At 45.3% G+C, this 13,270-nt stretch overlaps 1 protein-coding gene across 1 annotated transcript in view; it reads left to right on the forward strand.

Moving 5' to 3' along the window:
• Positions 1-715: 715 nt before the first annotated feature.
• LOC144600829 (VPS10 domain-containing receptor SorCS1-like) overlaps positions 716-13,270 on the forward strand; it is a 410,789-nt gene continuing 398,234 nt past the window's right edge. Inside the window, 1 exon segment of the mRNA XM_078412718.1 lies at positions 716-907. Coding sequence (XP_078268844.1) covers positions 716-907 — 192 coding nt within the window.

The raw sequence follows: 13,270 nt of genomic DNA on the forward strand, positions 1-13,270 counted from the left end.
CGCTCATAATATGGACAAGCCATAACTGGGGACTGACTGTCTGCTTAACATACTGGTTGCTGTTGCCATCTGTATGTTGCTTTTATGTTGTAGCCTTAAAGCCAAATGCTTTTTAATCCTCAACTTGCCTTTTGCAGGCTTTCAACTTCATGAAACCAGTCCATTCCTGGAGCTAGATCACCATTAATCCGGACTGTCACTTATGCATTTCCTTTGTGCTTTCCCTGCAACAGCAGTAAAGAGTTGTGGCTTTGCAGCAGTACTTGAACTACATGGTTGTTGAGCCACAACCACGTCAGGGGGCCCTGCAGGCTGTAATTGATAGCTCAGCCTCGGCAGGCAGGTCCCAAGGCCCTGCCACCAAATGGCCTGATGGCACTCTGAGAGGTTACAGCTGTCAAAAACCACCTGGGCCATTTTGAAACGTCTGTGATTATCGAAGGCATTAAACACAACATATAAATATACAATCAATTATCACTTATTCTGTGTAAGTTAGGGTGGCACGGTGGCGCAGCGGTAGCGTTGCTGCCTCACAGCGCCAGAGACCCGGGTTCGATCCTGACTGCGGGTGCTGTCTGCACGGGGTTTGTACGTTCTCCCTGTGATCGCGTGGATTTTCTCCGGTTTCCTCCCACATTCCAAAGCCGTGCCGGATTGTCGGTTAATTCGCTTCGGTAAAATGTGTACGAGAGACCTAGTGTGCAGGTGTTCGATGCTCAGTGCGGACTCGCTGGGTCGAATGCTCTGTGCGGACTCGCTGGGTCGAATGCTCTGTGCGGACTCGCTGGGTCGAATGCTCTGTGCGGACTCGCTGGGTCGAATGCTCTGTGCGGACTCGTTGGGTCGAATGCTCAGTGCGGACTCGTTGGGTCGAATGCTCAGTGCGGACTCGCTGGGTCGAATGGTCTGTCTCGAGGCTGGATCTCCAACCTAAAACAAAACTGAACCTTCAGCCATAGACTGGTTGGTTCCACCAAGATGCAGTGCAGAACGCCACAGGAAATCCTCCTTCCCTATCAAACTTTACAACTCCTCCCCCTCCTGTCATGGGGTAGACTGACTCCCCCCTCCCCAATCTTTGCACACCCATAATCCTTTCCACTGGTCGCTTTAATTTCACGTTTCATGTATTTTGGCTGTTTTATGACTGTTGGCAGATCAATTCCTCTCCTGGGATAAATGAAATTCCATCGTATCATGTATTGTATCGTAAATGGAGTACAATTGCAAGCAGCAAGCTATATATTAAGAAATTGTTGGGCTGGGTTCTTCTTGCGATAATGACAGTGCGACTGACAAGGTTCACATCAATGAAACTGGCAGCAACTTGTGGAGACCAACGACAAGCATTAAACCACAGAAATCTCAAACCTGTTGTTAGGAACTAGCTACTCCACCTTGAAGAAGACTGATTTTAATTTCTAGTATATTCCGAATAAATAATGAGAGCTTCGGGGTATAAAATCTATGGTTCTGGTAGATTAGATTAGTTCAGTTTAGAGATACAACGTGGAAAGGCCTGTGAAAGAGAAAGGCCTCGATATAGTGAATGTGGAGAGGATGTTTCCACAAGTGGGAGAGTCTAGGACCACAGTCTCAGAATGAAAGGATGTGTCTTTAGAAAGGAGATGAGCAGGAATGTCTTTAGTCAGAGGGTGGTGAATCTGTGGAATTCATTGCCACAGATGGCTGTGGAGGCCAAGTCAATGGATATTTTAATATGGAGATTGGCAGATTCTTGCTTAGTAAGGGTGTCAGGGATTATGGGGAGAAGGCAAGAGAATGGGGTTGAGAGGGAAAGATAGATCGGCCATTGAATGGCAGAGTACACTTGACAGGCCGAATGACCTAATTCTGCTCCCGTAACTTATGAAACAGGCCCTTCAGCCCATTGTGTCTACGCTTACCGTGACTCCGACAGCAGCATTTCTTACTTTAACTATGCTATGTATCTGTACACAGTGGACGGCTCAATTGTAATCATGTATTGTCTTTCCGCTGACTGGGTAGAATGCAACAAAAAGCTTTCCACTGTACTTTGGTACACGTGACAATAAACTGAACTCAAATGAAGTTCTATCCTACAGACAAGGAACAATTTACAGAAGTCAATTAACCTACAAATCTGTACGTCTTTGGAGTGTGGGATGAAACAGGAGGACCCGGGAAAACCCACGCAGCCACAGGGGGAATATACAAATCCCATGCAGACAGCATCCGTAGTAAGGAATGAACCCGCGTCTCTGGTGCTGTAAGGCAGCAACTCTACCGCTGCGCCACCGTGCTTCTCATGCAGAAAGTGATGGACTTTATTGGCTGCGAAGGATTATCTCTCCTCTTTTCCCTGCAATGATTGATTGCAGGACCCTCTTCCTTTTGGTAATCTGGGTGCAAAAGCTCTTAGCAATCTCATTCATGGACATAATGCCAATGTTTTTATTAGAAATTGATTGAAAGATGCAGCATGCCAACAGGGCTTTCTTGACTGTACTTATGTGTAGTATATCTGATCTGATCGGATAACATGCAAAACAAAGCTTTTCACTGTACCTCGGTACACGTTGCGATCATGCATCTGAACCAACTTAAACCTTCTTGCCCAGCAAGTCCAGGCTGACCAACAATCACTGGTTGTATATTATCCCACTTACGCATCCACTCTCTAGACCAGGGGCAATTTACAGAGGTGAATTAACCTACAAACGCGCACGTCACTAGGAATAGGAGTAGAATTAGGCCATTCAGCCCATCAAGCTTACTCCTCCATTCAATTATGGCTAATCTATCTCCCCTCCTAACCACTTTCTCCTGCCTTCTCCCCATAACTTCTACCTGTACTAATCAAGAATCTATCTACCTCTGCCTTAAAAATATCCACCGACGGCCTCTACAGTTTTCTGTGGCAAAGAATTCCACAGATTCACCACCCTCTGACTAAATAAATTTCTCCTCATCTCCTTTCTAAAGGTACATCCTTTAACTCTGAGGCTATGACGTCATTGGGACGTGGTTGGAAACTGTAGCACCTGGAAGAAACATGCAAGTCACAGGGGGAACATGCAAACTCCACACAGACAGAGATCAGATTGAACCTGGGTCTCTGGTGCTGGAAAGCATTAACCCTCCCAGCTGTGCCTCTGTGTTGACCGATGTTTGCTCCCATCTCTACTCATACTATTGGTACATCTTTAGTAAATAAACAAATCCCTTAATTGATTCCCATTTCCCAAAGGTCGAGCAACAACGTGGAGCCTCCATCATTGATATCTAAAGTCAATCACAGCTAAAGTCAATTTTGTTCTCTTACCAGGGGACATAGTGTGTGTCAATTGATTTCCCCCATTACATCATTAGTCAGAGGGTGGTGAATCTGTGGAATTCATTGCCTCAGATGGTTGTGGAGGCTGAGTCGATCGAAGATTTTAAGTCAGAGATTGATAAATTCTTATGGGTGTCAGGGGTTATGGGGAGAAGACAGGAGAATGGGGTTGAGAAGGAAAGATAGATCAGCCACAATTGAATGGCAGAGTAGACTTGATGGGCCGAATGGTCTAATTCCGCTCCTATAACCTATGAACGTAGGAGGGGCAAACGTGAGGACAAAATATCAACCCATTCAGTAGAAACAAGGAATTGCAGAGGATGTTTTACAAAAAAGGGCAGAAAGTGCTGGAGTAACTCAGCGGTTCAGGCAGCATCTCTGGAGAACATGGACCAGTGATGTTTTGTGTTGGGACCCTTCTTCAGACTGGTTGTAGCTGGTGGGGTAGGGGAGGGGTAGGGGAAGAAAACTGGGAGAGAGGTGGGGATGGACAAGGCATGGATCACAGGGGGGGAACACATTCCAGACTGAATGTGGCCCGAGGTACTCCCTGGATAAATGTTCGAAGACACTGGAATCCAAAAAAAAGCTCATTACTGGTCAATAAACAGAAACACGTTACAGCAACCTCTTGCAGCATAATTAGAATGGGAATCGTTATTACATACCGAGCCAAGCTGGTCATTATGTTTTTGTGCAGAGTCTGTATTTTATTGTATTCAATTATCTACTAGATCATATTTTCTAAGGGACTTTAAGCCTTAGTGCAGCAAATGTAAATTAAGGCAAAATAGTTTATATTGAGACACTTGGCTAAGTTCGAAAAATATAACATATTGCAATAGAACAAATAGATAGGTAATGTAATTCCCGTTAAGCAGTTTATTAAAAATGAATCTTTAATATTTTGTTCAATCTAGTATATTTGTTCTGACCTTTTGTTATCCTGTCAGTCTGTCACTGGATGTGTACTAGGCTCCATGTACTAAAATACACAATCATTATTCCAGTTGGCAGTGAGATACAGTGTTTAACTTTCTACTTTACTTTAGTTTTACTTTGGAGGTACAGGGTGGAAACAGGCCCTTTGGCCTACTGACCAGCGATCACCCCGTACACTAGCCTGCACACACAAGAGACAATTTTCAAAAGCCAAATTAGCCTACAACCCTGTATGTCTTTGGAATGTGGGAGGAAACCGGAGCACACACAGGAAACCCATGCGGTCACAGGGAGAACGTATAAACTCTGCACACAGAGCACCCTTGGTCAGGATTGAACCCGACTCTTTGGTGCTGTGAGGCAGCAACTCTACCGCTGCACCACCATGCCACTCTAAGCATTCTAGATCTAGGTACACAGCTCAAGATGCCACAAAAGTGATCAAATGTAGGAGAGAAGATGCTGGTTAGGGTTACGGCAAACCTCCATTGGGCACAAACCCAGATATTCAGAGTCCGTTAAGTGTTGACTGATCTCATGCTCATAAGCTCCAGTTCTCCCCATATCACGGTCTTTGAAAAAAGAGAAACCAGGTTTTGTTCAATTTAGAGGTGTGGCATGGGAACAGGTCCTTCGGCCCACTGAGTCCACACCGACCACCGATCATTAGCCCACACTGGTTCTATGTTATCCCACTTTTACATCCTCTCTGTACACACTGGGGGAAAATTTACAGAGGCCAATTGAAGGTTTAAGGTGAGTGGAGAAAGATTTAGAAGAGGTAGGAAAAAAACTGCAGATGCTGGTTTAAATCTTAGGTAGACACAAAATGCTGGAGTAACTCAACGGGTCAGGCAGCATCTCGGGAGAGAAGGAATGGGTGACGTTTCGGGTCGAGACCCTTCTTCAGACTGATGTCGGGGGAGGCGGCGACTCTCGCCCAGTGAACGGGGTGATTGTTGATCAGCGTGGACCCGATGGGCCGAAGGGCCCGTTTCCACACTGTATCTTTAAACTGAACGATTATTTTTGCACATTAACGATTCACTTTTCGTCCCAAATTTCTTGCAACAGACGAAGTCTTTTAAGTTTTTTTAAAAAATGGCACTAAAGTGCCTTTCACCTCTTCAGTAGATTTCCACCCCATCATCTTGTAAGTCATTTCCATGAGGATTCAAGCTCATAGACTTGGTTGGGTTGCCACGACATGGCAGACATGAATTATCAATCACGTTGAGAGTTTGGATTTGGTGTTATCAGGAAAACGATGAGACAGAACAAGAAACAACATAATTACCTTTGATTTTCCACTCAGAGGAGATGGCCAGGGGAGGAAGATTCGAACCTGACCTATTGGTACTGCTGGAAGATGTCAATTAATTTAATTAATAATCCAGTAGCTTTGCAGCACAGATTTACAATTTGGCTTTGGTTGGGTACTGTCATTAACCTTGTTTTATACTCCTGGTTTCACTTCCTTATGCCGTGCCAACTGTCACAATTTGAGCCCCAGAAGTTTGTGCATCCAAGGAACTGAACTCGTAATCCTACATTACATTATATTGCCCTGTTCGTAGGACAAAGGAGCAGAATTAGGCCATTTGGCCCATCGAGTCTATTCTGCTGATCTACCTTTCCCTCTCAACACTATTCTCCTGCCTTCTCCCCATAACCCCTGGCACCCTTCTGACTGCCTGTAATTCCTTTCCCACTAGATGATAAATTATTATTAAGTCATTGTAAATTATTCTTGCATCACTTTCGTCTGATTTGCTTTTATACACGCTGAAATATGCGATTCAGAAAGAGCAGAAACAGTAATTGCTTGCAGGATGCTTATCTTGCATGACTAATGCACATTTGATTTAGAACAAATGTATATCTCTCTCTTTGATATCAATCATTTAAATCCATTATTTTTTTGGCTGACATCTTCTCTGGAGGCTTAGCTGCAATGAAACTGAGCTGACTGGCGTTGTTAGCTTTTGTTCATCGTTGAAGGTGTCACACAACTGAGATTTCAGCATTAGCTGAGCTGTAGTCCAGAGAGCTTTCTTACCAACCCAAGATAAGACTCAGTGAATACACTGCAACAAACCAGGGAACATCTTGCAAAGATAGACATTAAAGTGCTGGAGTAACTCAGTGGGTCAGGCTGCATCGATGCAGAACATGGATAGGTGACCTGTCAGGTCGGGACCCTTCTTCTGACTGATTTTAGGCAGGGGTGGGGGTGGGAAGCGAGAAAAGGAATAGGACAAACCTGGGCCGGCACCAGACGACTGTTATACTTCGTGGTCCGGTACCTGTTGTACCTTTAGTGACTCTGGAAGGACCGCAAGTACACTTGTGTAAAAGGTTACATTGCTGGAGCCCAGGGCCGTCCCGACTCTACGGTCGACGCGCCTGGGTGAGTATGTAGTGCCTCGGCCTTACCGGTCGCCGCACCTCCGCAGGTGGTCGGTCCCTCCGGTCGCCGACCCCCTCCGGTCGCCGCACACCTCCGTGGGTGTCGGCCTCCTCCGGGGCTCTCCCGGTCGCCGCACACCTCCGTGGGTGTCGGTCTCCTCCAGGGCTCTCCCGGTCGCCGCACACCTCCGTGGGTGTCGGTCTCCTCCAGGGCTCTCCCGGTCGCCGCACACCTCCGTGGGTGTCGGTCTTCCCCGGTCACCGCACACCTCCGTGGGTGTCGGGTCTCCCGGTCGCCGCACACCTCCATGGGTGCCGGTCTCCACCGGTCGCCGCACACCTCCATGGGTGTCGGTCTTCCCCGGTCACCGCACATCTCCGTGTGTCGGGTCTCCCGGTCTTCCCTGGTCACCGCACATCTCCGTGTGTCGGATCTCCCGGTCTCTCCCCCGCGAAGCAGTCGCAGGCTTCTAATCTTGGGCCTACACAGGTGCTGGGGCGCGAAGTGGGCCTACACGCACCTCCCCCAGCACCTCCCCCTCGGGGCGCCGACTACTGAGCAGGTAACTATACCAACTCACACTGTCCCTGTCGGGATGCACTCCAAACGTCCCGTACCGAGCTGGAAACTTTTCTTTCGTTTTGTTTCCCTTCAGGGCTCTTTTTTTTTTTTTTTTTTTAACCTTTTCTGCTCGGGCATGCTTCATTCCCTCCCTAGGCGAAACACCAAGCCGCTGCCACCATGTTATACTTCGTGGTCCGGTACCTGTTGTACCTTTAGTGTGACTCTGGACGGACCACGAGTACACATGTTTAAGATGTTATCATGGTGCAGCTTGTACTCCAGGCTGTTTGTTCCAAGGCCGCCTGGATCCAGAGTGACCGCCTAATCACACCAATCACTTATATACACAGCCATACAAAGTAGTTCTTGGATACACAAAGTAGTCCCAGCAATATCACAACAACGACCTCAGACAGAAAGGTTCCTCGATAAGCTGATTATTGGCTAGAGGGATACATCGTTGTGAACGGTGTGGGACTGGCTAGCCGACTTTTAGTGGAGGAAGGGGAAAATGGAGTAGAGACAACCTCTCTAGCCAACAATTAGCCTATCTGGGAACCTCCTTGCCTGAGATTATCTGTGCTGGCCCCGATTAGTCCTGTTTTTTTCTTCTTGATCTGAAGAAGGGTCCCAACCTTAAATGGAATCTCTCCATTTACTCCAGAGATGCTGCCTGTCCCACTAAGTTACTCCAGCATTCTGTGTCTATCTTCGGTGTAAACCAGCATCTGCAGATCCTTTTTATAACATCAGGCAAAGAGCTGGGGTAGCTTCTTCACAACTAACTCACCAAATCAAAAGATCTCTTCCCTTCTGAGTGAAAAAAAAATGACGTGAGGTGGAGGTGTCAACTATCGAGGACTGAAATATTTTAGTTTATTATTGTCACGTGTACCGAGGTACAGTGTAAACTTTTTGTTGCGTGCTATCAAGTCAACAAAAAGACTATACATCAATAGAATGAAGCTGCCCACAGTGCACAGTAAAGGATAAAGAGTACAACTTTTAGTGCAGGATAAAGTCTGATTAATGATAGATCAAAGGCAGCAGCTGCACCAGCTAGGTCATGGTGTTTTGGTTTGCATGCTATCCACAGATCAAATAATACCATGCATACACACAATCATGTTAAAATCAAGTACAATAGGTGGCACAATTTGGAAGATAAGGAGTGCAGAATATAGTTCTCAGCATTATTGCGCTTCAGATCTATAGAAAAAGTCTAAATGTCCTCAACTGGACAGAGGTGAATTGGACAGTATTCTAGTTTACAGGAGGAGGTTTCAGGAAGCCTGATAACATTGAACATAGATAGACGCAAGGTGCTGGAGTATCTCAGCAGGTCAGGCAGCATCTCTGGAGATAAAGGATGAGTGACGTTTCGGTTTGGGACCCTTCTTCTGAAGAAGGATCCTGACCCAAAACGTCACCCGTCCTTTTTCTTCAGAGATGCTGCCTGACCCGTTGAGTTACTCCAGCACTTTGTGTCTATCTTCAGTATATACCAGCACCTGAGGTTCCTTTCTACACAACTTTGAACATTGAACAGAACAACAGGCCCTTCAGCCCACAATGTCTGTGCCAAACTTTTTTGCGGCGTGGCTTTAAAAGATTCAGTGACCAGCAACATAAGGCAGCATTGGAACTTATGCATTAATGATCCTTTAAAGCTGTTCATTTATTGCTCTGCCTTTTATTGAGCTTGCTTCAACACAGAACTGTATCCAATGATCCTGCTAGCCTATTGCATGATGAATGCGTGAAGCTCTGGTGTGGCTGCCAGAGAATGGCTGGGACATATTTTAAGCCTCATTTCCATATTATAATAAGACTACCACTTCTTTATCGTGAAAAATCCCTCCATATTCATTGCTGTTTGCGTTACTCATACGGACTGGTCGCATTTTGTCACATTGCAATGGCACCCATTAATAGAACACAATGGAGCCCGAACCCCTACCATCTATTTCCATCTATTTAAAGCAAATATCCAGGCATGAGATAAAAAATACACAATTCCCTGGCATATCTTTACAATAGCAAGTCTATTGAAAACCACAGGTAAGCCTGAGAGCATTTAAGGCAATAAATCAAAATGTCCTGGGTTGAATTTCTACATTGCAACAGGGATAAGAATAAACTACATACTAATCCATCATGCATAATCCTCCAAGCACTAGGAATACTTCGCATAATAGCATTTTCAACATCCTTCACGCTTTCACTTTTCAATTCACAACTTCCAATCCAATGTCCATGTAGCTATGCTGGAGAAGCATTATTGATGGTTTCTGTAGGAATGCAATGAATGATGGTTGGACTTTAGTATCCAGCACCTGTGTCAAGCTCAAATGGGCAACGGTTATAGTGCGCCACAAATAAATCCACCCAAATCTCTTCCTTATGCTTGGATGCACTTGTCCAACAAATATCAATCAAAAGAAAAGCAGAGCTTTAGACACCGTGGACTCAGTGGGTCGAAGGGCCTGTTTCCACATTGTATCGCCAAAACTATAAAGATTAAAACTAAAAAAACTAAAACTCCAGTTACATGTTACCCCACTTCCACATCCTACACACTCAGGGCAATTTACAGATGCCAATTAGCCTACATGTCTTTGGAAGGTAGACACAAAATATAACTCAGTGGGACAGAAGAGAGAAGGAATGGGTGATGTTTCGTGTCACCACTCATACACTAATTATCATGATAACTCGCTCTGACCATCTTTGGAGTCTGTTGGGTAGATACACTCTGCTCTGCCTTTAACTTTGTGCCTATTCATTCACACAAACATAAGAGGAAGAGACCTTGAGAATTGAAAAGCCCATCCTGTGGTAAAGAATCCATCTCTCTCAGTCCATTCTTCAATCACTTCCCATCTCAGCAATAATGTTTTGTTGCCATGATTCAGTCTATATTGTGCTACAAGGCCCTTCCCAATTTCTCCCTTTTTTAGTTTAGTTTAGTTTAGAGACACAGTGCAGAAACAGGACTTTTGGCCCACCGAGCCCGCTCCGACAAGCCATTACACTAGCATCATCCTACACACTAGGGACAATTTACAAGTTTTTAGTGAATTAACCTACATGCCTGAACATCTTTGGAGTGTGGGAGGAAAGCATAGCACCCAGAGAAACCCCACACGGTCACATTAGGGCGGCACGGTAGCGCAGCGGTAGAGTTGCTGCTTTACAGCGAATGCAGCGCCGGAGACTCAGGTTCGATCCTGACTACGGGTGCTGCACTGTAAGGAGTTTGTACGTTCTCCCCGTGACCTGCGTGGGTTTTCTCCGAGATCTTCGGTTTCCTCCCACACTCCAAAGACGTACAGGTATGTAGGTTAATTGGCTGGGTAAATGTAAAAATTGTCCCTAGTGGATGTAGGATAGTGTTATTGTACGGGGATCGCTGGGCGGCACGGACTTGGTGGGCCGAAAAGGCCTGTTTCCGGCTGTATATATATGATATGATGATATGGAGAACGTACAAACTACGTACAGACAGCACCCATAGTCAGGATGGAACCCGGGTCTCTGGCGCTATAAGGCAACAACTCTACCGCTGAGCCACCATGCCACCCTCTGACCTCTCACCCCTGTTGATTGCTTGGTAACAAATCGGTCTCGCAACATAATGAAAGAGAACAAATTTAGAAAAAGGCAGCAGTCAGCAGTTTCAAAAGTTAACTCACCTACTCATCACCTTTGGTAGTGAAATGCCTAGACAGAGTGGATGTGGGGAGGACGTTTCCACTAGTGGGAGAGTCTAGGACCAGAGGTCATAACCTCAGAATAAAAGGACATACCTTTAGAAAGGAGATGATGAGAAATTTATTTAGCCAGAGGGTGGTGAATCTGTGGAATTCATTGCCATAGAGGGCCATGGAGGCCGTCAATGGATATTTCTAAGGCAAAGATTTATAGATTCTTGATTAATACAGGTGTCAGGGGAGAAGACAGAAGAATGGGGCTGAGAGAGAAAGGGAGATCAGACATGATTGAATGGCAGAGTGGGCTTGATGGGCCGAATGGCCTAATTCTGCTCCTTACGAAGTTATGAACTTATGAACTTATCTCCAAGCTTGCCTGAGCGAATGGGCCTCTGCTATTTGCGTTGTTTTGTTGTTGTGAGGGTGTTTTGATGCATGTTTGTCCTGAGAGTTATGTCCTGTACCGAGAGCTGGTTCTGTTCGCCCTGCGGTACAGAGTGCAACATTTTCACAAACGGACTTCTGGAGATCAATATTTAATGAAAAATGCCTTTTTCTGTGTGTGTGTGTCAGTGTCCCCAAAGCCTTTTATTTCTTGGTAAGATGCAGGCCACTGTGGCAATGCACTTTGCTGCATTTAACCCAGCCAGGCCACATGCAGTTTAGTCTAAAAAAAAAAACGTATGTTTGGAACCCTTCAGTGCTCACTATGTAAAGAAGACTTCTGTTATTCTTAGATGCCCCTTATCGTTTGCAGAGGTGTATAATGATTTCAATATTGATTCAGCAGAGATTGAGTCATGTCAGTTGTACATAAAAGTCACATGAAAAGCTTCAGGAGGCAATGAAACTGTAGTGATGCCAAGCTCAAATGTTCCCAAGTGTGGCCCTTTATAATAGGCTGGTTACACGCAGAGAGGTTGAGATATGAATTGTCTGGCAACCCTCAAAAGTTCTTCAACATATGGAACCCAGTGCTGCAGCATATTAAGGACAAGTAAAACTATCCCCTCAATGCCACACGCTTTTGTACCTTCTTTGAATCCAGCAGTGAAAATACTGAAATATTTGACTTGTGAAAATCACCTTGTCTCATGTTTTTGTGCTTTTGTCTTTTTTGTCACACTGTAGTTATGGTTTTTAAAAATTTTTTTAAATCATATCATATACATACAGCCGGAAACAGGCCTTTTCGGCCCTCCAAGTCCGTGCCGCCCAGTGATCCCCGTACATTAACACTATCCTACACCCACTAGGGACAATTTTTACATTTACCCAGCCAATTAACCTACATACCTGTACGTCTTTGGAGTGTGGGAGGAAACCGAAGATCTCGGAGTAAACCCACGCAGGTCACGTTATTTATTTGTTTGTTTTTGTTTGTTTGTTTTCATGATTATGTAGGGAAGAGGAGGGATGGGGTTTACTGTTGTTGTTATATGCACTGTAATCAATTAAATTTTTTTTAAAAAACAAAAAAAACATTAAAAGACTGGTGCACGAAAGAGGCCTTTCGAACCTTAATTTAGTCAAGATCCTGTCACCTTTCCCCAAGCTCGCTGGGAGCATGTCCCCCCCTCTGAGTTCAAAGGCCAGGAGTTCAAAGCCCGACCTGCAGAGGCCCAAGCAGATGATATCATTGGCCTTCACGTTGCAGTGGAATTCTCTGCCTCAGAAGGCAGTGGAGGCCAATTCTCTGAATACATTCAAGAGAGAGCTGGATAGAGCTCTTAAGGATAGCGGAGTCAGGGGGTATGGGGAGAAAGCAGGAACGGGGTACTGATTGAGAATGACCAGCCATGATCACATTGAATGGCGGTGCTGGCTCGAAGGGCCAAATGGCCTACTCCTGCACCTATTGTCTATTGTCTATAGTATCGTCAGGATTCCTGCACTATTGATGAGCTGGCGAGCAGAGGCCCTTCTCAGGTGAAGGTGAAGGAAACGTTAAATTAATATCAGTGTCCTTCAACTGAGATGTTCGGCGCTTCAGTGTCCCAAATGCACATCAAGAGATCTAATGCCACACAGGAATGACTCAGAATGCTCTGAATAATATTTCTCCATCCATCAAAATGTCAGAGGAAAACAGGTCAAGGATCATTTCTCCTTCGCCTGACTGTGTAGAAGCCTTTTTCGAACCTTTGCACAAACCAGCAATAATCTTGACTCTTTTGAAATCATTCATTGGAGCAAGAGCTCTTGGAGATCGGGTTGTTAATTGGTGACTTTAAATTAAACAGGATAATGTGTCGCTGAGTTGCTCCAGCTTTTTTGTGTCTATCTTCGGTGTAAACCAGCATCTGCAGTTCCTTC

The sequence above is a fragment of the Rhinoraja longicauda genome, chromosome 16 (assembly GCF_053455715.1).
Source record: "Rhinoraja longicauda isolate Sanriku21f chromosome 16, sRhiLon1.1, whole genome shotgun sequence".
Classification (NCBI taxonomy): Eukaryota; Metazoa; Chordata; class Chondrichthyes; order Rajiformes; family Arhynchobatidae; genus Rhinoraja; species Rhinoraja longicauda.